This window comes from Mercenaria mercenaria, unplaced genomic scaffold (genome assembly GCF_021730395.1).
Source record: "Mercenaria mercenaria strain notata unplaced genomic scaffold, MADL_Memer_1 contig_1189, whole genome shotgun sequence".
NCBI lineage: Eukaryota > Metazoa > Mollusca > Bivalvia > Venerida > Veneridae > Mercenaria > Mercenaria mercenaria.
In genome coordinates, this window is record NW_026459170.1 from 41,452 (window position 1) to 49,453 (window position 8,002).

Genomic DNA, 8,002 nt, shown 5'->3' on the forward strand with positions numbered 1-8,002 from the left:
TCGTATCGTGGCTAAACATATTACTGATATCTTACTTAAACATACCAACAATACTAAATAAAAAGAATGATGCAGAAAATTCAGATTTTGTCCAAAGTTTTGATAGTTTACATTTATCCCGCTTTTCCATTACACGTTTTACACTCCTTGATATGTGAAATTACAATGCCAGTTACAGTATTCATCAATCTAATGAAGCCCGTTGGGTTTATATGAATTATTTCCTTTATTTGCAAATATCTTAATAAAGTCTGACAAATGATAGATGGAATGGATTTACCCTGTTGGACATTTAATGTTTAATGCTTTCGATTTGGGTTTACTTGCGGATGTGAGGGACTAGTGGTTCGAAGTCAACTACCTTAACCACTCGACCATCGTATCCTTTACGTTATAACTAATACGTCCACGCACAATTGCCTCCGTACTACCTTAAATGTTTTTTTTTGTAAAGTGTACATACATCCTTTACATATATTGTGGATCAAACACTTAAGTCTTTAAGAAGACAGAGGGAGGAGGAACGAAATGTAGTAATTTTAAAAGTTAAAAAACCTATTGATTGAAGAAAATGCAGGAGTTCTTCAAATTGAAGCAAGAGAATTTTGGATGCATGCGTTTTGTTATAAATTAAAGTATGAACAAAAAACATGAGCTCCCGTAGAGTATGAGAGATGTTGAATATAAATATTTGCACACCTGAATAGTGGTGGTGTTTTGACATTCCTCACTTTACGTATAAGAGGTTAGAAAAGGAAACTTGTGGTATAATACTTATACAAATCCCTTATATGCCTCGATTATGTGATAGGGTGTAGCGTCTCTCTTCAAAATCACCTTTTACTTAAAATGGTCATTGACATGTTGAAACGTGTAGTAAGTTTATAAAGAAGAAGCAATTTAAGCAAACTTAAACATTTAGTAAAGGAAAAACCTTTTAGGTGACTTCACGTTTAGACAAAACAATCTTAAAAAAAAAGGTCCCGTGATAAGTAGATAAGAGATCACTAAGTGCATAAAACGTGTGCCCTTTCGGATTGTGTAGCAGAAAAACAGCTACATTCATAGGAAATTCCTAAAGCCATAGCAAATAGCAAATGGCTTTATAAAAATGGATATTTATTTTTAATCTAGATGTGACAACTTAATCTCTTTTCGACGCACACATAACTGCCATATAACAGAATAAAGCCAAAATGCTACAACTATCTAAATCATTACATACAATTAGCAATGTTAATTTATCCGGGTGTGCTTAAAATTACACAACAACCCCCACACCCCACCGTCCCTCCTGGCGCATTCTACTTATACAATTGACCATTAATTAACAATTCTAAATTTAATTTAGTAAACCGGTAGTAATCTGTAGAACAAAACTATAAAAAGGTCAGTTAAAGAAAAGGAAGGACTAACTCCGAATCTTCAAATGAAAAATAATGAACTTCAATTGATATTAAATAAATTATCACTATCAGTGGAAAGTAATCTTTACGTCAGTGTGCAAGGCTCAATATAAATATGAAATGTTTTAAAAACGAAAGAGGAAGTAAATTATACTACGTATGTATATTTGTGTTTATTTCCCTGTATTATTGGTGACTCAGTTTTTCTTTTAAAAATATCGTTTTCTATGACTTATATTTTATCAGGTAGGATTGAGTTGTTTTATTACCATCAATTGTTCTAAATAGCTTTGGATATAAATGTTTGTTTATCAAGAATATATATGAGTCGCGCCGTGAGAAAACCAACATGATAATACATCCGCGCAGTATGGTCAGGATCCATGCTGTTCGCTAACGGTTTCTGTCATTGCAATAGGCTTTGAAAGCGAAAAACATGGATCCTGACCTGACTGCGCGGATGCGCAGGCTGGTCTGGATCCATGCTGGTCGCAAACGCACTATGTTTGTTTTGTCATGGCGCGGCTCATATGACGATAAAGGAAGTAACGTTGAACTGTAAGGAACTTGGAAAAGAAAACTTACATTCTTAATCGAAAGTTAGAATGTGTTTTTTTATATTTGATATGTTTCTTTATAAGAGGATTTATCATTAATTTTTGACTTTTAAATTATAAGGTTAGTGTATTTTTATCACATGTTTTACGTCGCGGGAGTGTAATAAAGCCATTATGGCATTAAATAAAATGATAATACACTAGTGTAATAAAGCTTTGACGTCGACGTCGTTTATAGTATAGGAGACGTTGGTAAAATTGACATATTTATAAATTAAAAGAAAGTAGAAAAGATGATGTTTCGACAGGAAAGGCTAACATGTGATAAAAAGAATATTACATTTGTGACTTTCCACATTGAATTTATTAAACTCATTGAACAAAATTGATAAATTGCCCGGCAGAGTCTCGCATTTTATCATTTTATTCAACTCTTTTAATAAATTCAATATGATAAGACACTCGTGTAATATCCTCTATATATTTACAGCCATAGAAACAACAACAATATAATCAAGGACAATATAAAGTAGTGTATTTTATGCCTACGGACATTGCCTGTTCTTTTACATCATTTACATTTCAAATCAATAAAACATGTGACGCCTTTGAGCATGCGTCTTCTTTGATTTTTTAAATATCTGAACGATCCAAGTTGATTTCGACCATCTTAGCTCTTATGTTTGAGAGGGATGCTATAACCACTTAGAGTTATTTACGGTAATGATAAATTATGATGATCACAAAATCATGATCATCAACAACAAAACATGCATGCCATGACATACGAAAAGCATGGATATGAATTATTATTGTTTCGACAACGCCTGGAAAGCTATTGCTAGAAGGACATCTTTCTGTGTGTATACAGTGTTTTTATAAAACAAAAGTAACATTTTGAACATTCTGTGACATCTTTCTGTGTGTATACAGTGTTTTCATAAAACAAAAGTAACATTTGGAACATTCTGTTTTATCAGTTGAAGATTTTTATCCATTAAATTTATGTATTGTCTTCCAGAAACCGGGTATGGAATGTTTTGGAAAATCGACGTCTCCGGAACAGAGCAACGACTTTAAGTGCGTTTATTACATTGAAATTACTGATCTCTTTAAACCAATATTACAATTTTTTTTACTATAATAATTATAATAAGTTAACGTGATAAAAGTCATGTTGTAAACCATTTGTAAACCATTTATTGAACTGTTTCAATATAAAACACTTTCTCACCAGATGCTCATACAATTGTAACTTCGGTGCTGAAACTTTACTATAGCTCATGCGGATTCTAGTTATCCTTTTCATAAGTTTATTTAGCCATATCAAAAGTTCGGTAGTTACTTCATAATACAGTGTGTATCCAAATATCTTAAATTAACCTATTTCAAATACATCTGTTTCAACAACTGACCTTTAAGAGTAACGAATTTAAACAAATATTGCTGTTGCCTGCGGACGAATGCATCTTCCTACTGAGACCATTAACATGATATATACTTGGAATTATCATATATTATATATGTTTATATAGATCATATAAAACGTATCAAAATGAAAATGTTACTCGCCCATTGTATACGACCTATGGAATCAAAACAACAAATATAAATGCCAATAAAAATTATAAATATTTCACTTTTGTCTTTTGTTTATTTCTATTGTTAATCAACTTTTGTCTTTCGTATCATCAGAAATAGCGACGATGAAGACTCAGATGATACGGACACAACAGATACTGACACAGATGATCAAGAAACCGTAAGGTAAACTGAAATAAGTATTTAATCATGTCAAATTATGAAAGATGTTGGTCGTACCATGGCTTTCGGAATTGTAGCTTTTAACCCAATATACCAATTACTTCCTGTTACCAGTACGAAATAATACGTTTCCAAATATGACTTTTCTTATATTTACTGGGCAGGCAGTCTTAAACTGCATGCAGGAGTTGCTTCCTTCAACATCAGGAAAATTTACCTATAGGTAAGGGAGATCACTGCGTTGAAGATTGAAGAAAATAACTATTACTTCATTAGTCCGATTTCTTTATTTCTAAAGCAGCAACTTCAAATACATATGCGGCATTATCGTTAATTTAACACATTTAAGTGCACAACAACCAAAAATTGCTGTTGTGAAACATTCACCTAAAGCAAAATATGTGCAGTAGGATGCGCATAATGCAACCTTTTTCATTACCTGTGTAAATCCATGTTGACAGCGTGTATTGGTTACTCCGATTCTACATTCTAAGAACTCGTGTAGATATATTCCTGCTTTTGAACTTTTTACACTCAAATATAGTTCTTATCTGTAACGCATCCATCGTTAACATTATATTAACGTTCAAGGTGTCGGTTTACTAAATTTAACAAAGAATAGTTTCACGAACGTTAAAAATGATGTACTGTTCTTGCAGACTGGACGAGAACCTTACTAATGACAGGCAGGCTAATGTGCATAATGCGTCAGAGCCACAGCTCACCGCAGAGCAGTTCATTGCAGTTTTGAATAGTGAAGTGAAAGGACTGAAGGAGGAGAAAAATAACTTGTGTGAACAGTAAGAACCTTTTCGCAAAAATATTTTCTGATAGAAACAGTTTAGCAATTCTAAAATCTTGTTGGTTAAACTTTCTGTGCCATGCTATTGGCACATCTTTCAACTGTTTTTAAACTGGAATTAAGTATGTATATAAATGTTGAATAATCAGAGGCACGTATGCCTTAACGTGACTTTAAAGAATTAAAGGTAAGATAGAATTTCTTGAAGCACAGGACACTCCAAACACAGCCATAGAGCCATGATTCGCAAAGTAGACCCACAATAAAAAGAAACTGTAACGAAAAAATAGTGTAGACAGGTTGCTTCACAAATCCAAAAACAAGTAAATTTTGATTATATTAAAAATACAGAAACAGAGAAGGAGTGGGGTGAAGTCGGAAGATAAGGGGTAGATAAAAGGGTTGGGTGTTGGGGGACAGAACAAGCAAGGATAAATATTCAACAAGGGAAGCCGTGTTCCTAAAAGCCACGATCCTTAAGGCAAATTTAGGAAGGTTATATGCAACGAAGGTCTCAGATTTCTCGTCTTTTGATTATCTTTTGAACTTGGAATATGCACAGTTTTTACCCTGCTATCTTAGATAAGCAGGAGTCATACGGTCTTTTGATATTCCATTTCTTACCATAGCCGTAACTACGTTATCCATATTCCATCTTATCTATGTATCCATATTTCTAATACAGACTGATGTCAGTCGAAGGTATGTTGGAAAAAAAATCAAAGTTAGCCGTGGAAAATGAGGATACCATCAAAGACTTGAAGGACCAGATCGGAAGAATTACTGAAGAAAACAAAAATCTTAAAACAAGGCCAGTTGTTTTTAAGATAAGTTAAATATTTGTAAATTGTCTCAGTTTTCATACAAAACAAGTCATCGCAGTAATGAAAGAACTAACATTTATAAGAATGGATAGTTTCTTGACTCGGGGCATTAATCTAAAATTGCTGGTCGCCCTGCACGGACAATGCAACAGTTGCTGTTACTGCTAAAAAAAGTTTTGTGTAAGTTTACATATGCATAGTTTTATAAGCCAGTCTTAATGGCGACAAAATACTGAACAAACTGACTGATTGTAAAAGTGTTTGCATGTACTGAAAGAAAAATAGTAACACTTTATTTTATGTCGCGTAACTAAGTTACCCATATTCGCACCTTAGGTAAGAATTGTATCCATATTTCTGAAACAGAATGATGTCAATCGAGGATATGTTTGAACAAAAATCAATGTTAGCCTCCGAAAATGTGGGTACCATCAAAGATTTGAAGAACCAGATCAGTGACATTTCTGAAGAAAACACAACTCTGAAAAGAAGGTTAGTCGTTTTTAAGAAATTATTCATATTTGTAAATTGTATTAAATTTTCATACGAAATAGTTCATTTCTATAATCGGACAAACAGACGTGGGTGGATGCTTGACTTAAATTAAATTTTAACACGCATTTGTCAAACACTTACAATGCAACTTATCATTTATGAGTTGCTGTGAATTTTAAATAAATAGTTTTGTTTAAGATTCATTTCTTTTTACTTACATTGTTCTGTCATGTAATCTTTATGGCTAAAAAAGATCTGAAATTATGACTGTTGACAAAAGTAAGTACATTTACGTAAAAATAACGCCCGAAAAAAATCACATACGTTTATTTCATGTCAACTTCAGCAATATTGATGTTGTAATGGCGGTGACATAAATTTGAAAATTGTGTCATTCATACTTTTGTCGATAGCAAGAAACGTTTAAATTTGTCTGTATTTCGTAAATCTAAAGTTCTTGACATCTTAACCCTGAGTCATTCATTTCTTGATTCGTCTTTGCTAAAGGTTCTGTGCTGTGCTATATATACCAATATGTTAAAAGTAACTGGAAACATGTACGTAAAGAAATGTTGAAGAAGGCGAGACACTATTCAGTTTTCGTATCTTTGAAGGCAAGTTTGGGAAGGTACAGACATTAAACGTTCTTGTCTGAGTTATTTCATTTTCATTTAAGCTTGGAATTTGCACAGTTTTGCCCTGCCATCTTTAAGGTTCAACAGGCGTCAAAATCTTTTAATATTTCACTTCTAATCATAGCCGTAACTTACTGCTCTATATTCTTACTTTATTTATGAATTATATCCATATTTCTGATAAAGAATGATGTCAGCCGAGGATATGTTTGAACAAAAATCAAAGTTAGTCACCAAAAATGAGGATACCATCAAAGACTTGAGGAACCAGATAGGAGAAATTACTGAAGAAAACAAAAATCTTAAAAGAAAGTAAGAGACCTTTAAGATTAATTATTGTACATTTTCCTTTACATAACAATTCTTTTCTATAATGGAACAAACGAACGCAATACAAGAATGGTTAGTTGCTTGACATAGGAAATTAAATTTGAACACTCGTGTGTTTGACTAATCATCCATGATATTGTAAGCATTTTCCATATTGCTGACATACATCTCAATTTCACAAAATCGTGCTATTTGTGGGAAAAACATGGCACTTTCTACACATGTTATTGGGTTTTATCTGAATGATAAAACGAAAGGAAGTTGCTGTAATATCCAACATGAATGACTTGTCTGCTGCTAAAATCCAAATATTTCTTCCCATAGTTATGTTTTATTCACTGACATATATCATAAAAGTGACCGTCAAAACTAAGAACATGAAGTAATGATGATGTATTTCGTCAATCGAACCATCTTCAAGATCATATTAATTTGAAATTGTATAGCTATTTATGAAATGCTTTCTTGTTATATCTATAAGGGAAAGACTATTATGAAACAAAACAATTATACCTCCCACAGAAAAACCCTAATATTTTACGTACTTTGCAAGCAAGTTGTACATTATGTCATTTGAGCTATCTATATTTGAAACCTACAAAGTTAATGTGTTTATAATTTAGTTCATAAATCAATTAATACCGTTGCCACAATTACCATCACATTGGCAAATAGCTATACACAGCATTACAGCCATTGCAAATGATGCAACGTTTCCTCTTTCAAAAAAAAATATAGATGGCATTAAACATCGCACCGTACTTTTTTTCTTCATCGTGATTATTTAGCCAAATCAATTAAGCAAGCATACACAGGAACTGATCGCATGTTATTATAACAAGACATCAGAAATCTGTTAGGACAGGGAAGCGCTTTTGCATTTCCCTTTGAGTTATATACCAAGGAACTTGCACATAGTTTCAGTGCCTTTTTTTCATCAATAAAACTGAAAACATGAAAGATATAAACTAACATGGGGCATATTATTCAGATCAGATTAGGTGGACTCATATTTTACAGAATATAATGTGATAAGAAACTGTTTTGTAGATCTAACTCCTTAAACAGAAGAAGACTTTATAATAAAATGTCTGAAAGAACTCTAAATTTAAAAATACATTCAATGGATTTACGTTGATTAAGAATAAGTAGATAAGACTAGCGTTAAAGAAACTTGGTCTGGAAACAT

The 8,002-nt window shown here is 32.6% G+C and overlaps 1 protein-coding gene across 1 annotated transcript; it reads left to right on the forward strand.

Annotated features, from left to right (window-relative positions):
* Window positions 1–1,409: 1,409 nt before the first annotated feature.
* LOC128551508 (uncharacterized) lies at window positions 1,410–6,795 on the forward strand (the record flags this gene model as incomplete). The annotated part of the gene is made up of 7 exons (XM_053532396.1): window positions 1,410–1,563; window positions 2,985–3,043; window positions 3,659–3,730; window positions 4,387–4,527; window positions 5,215–5,340; window positions 5,720–5,845; window positions 6,670–6,795. Coding segments are annotated over exons 1-7 (692 nt in total), but the record flags the coding sequence as incomplete, so codon positions are not given.
* Between the last annotated feature and the right edge of the window lie 1,207 nt (window positions 6,796–8,002).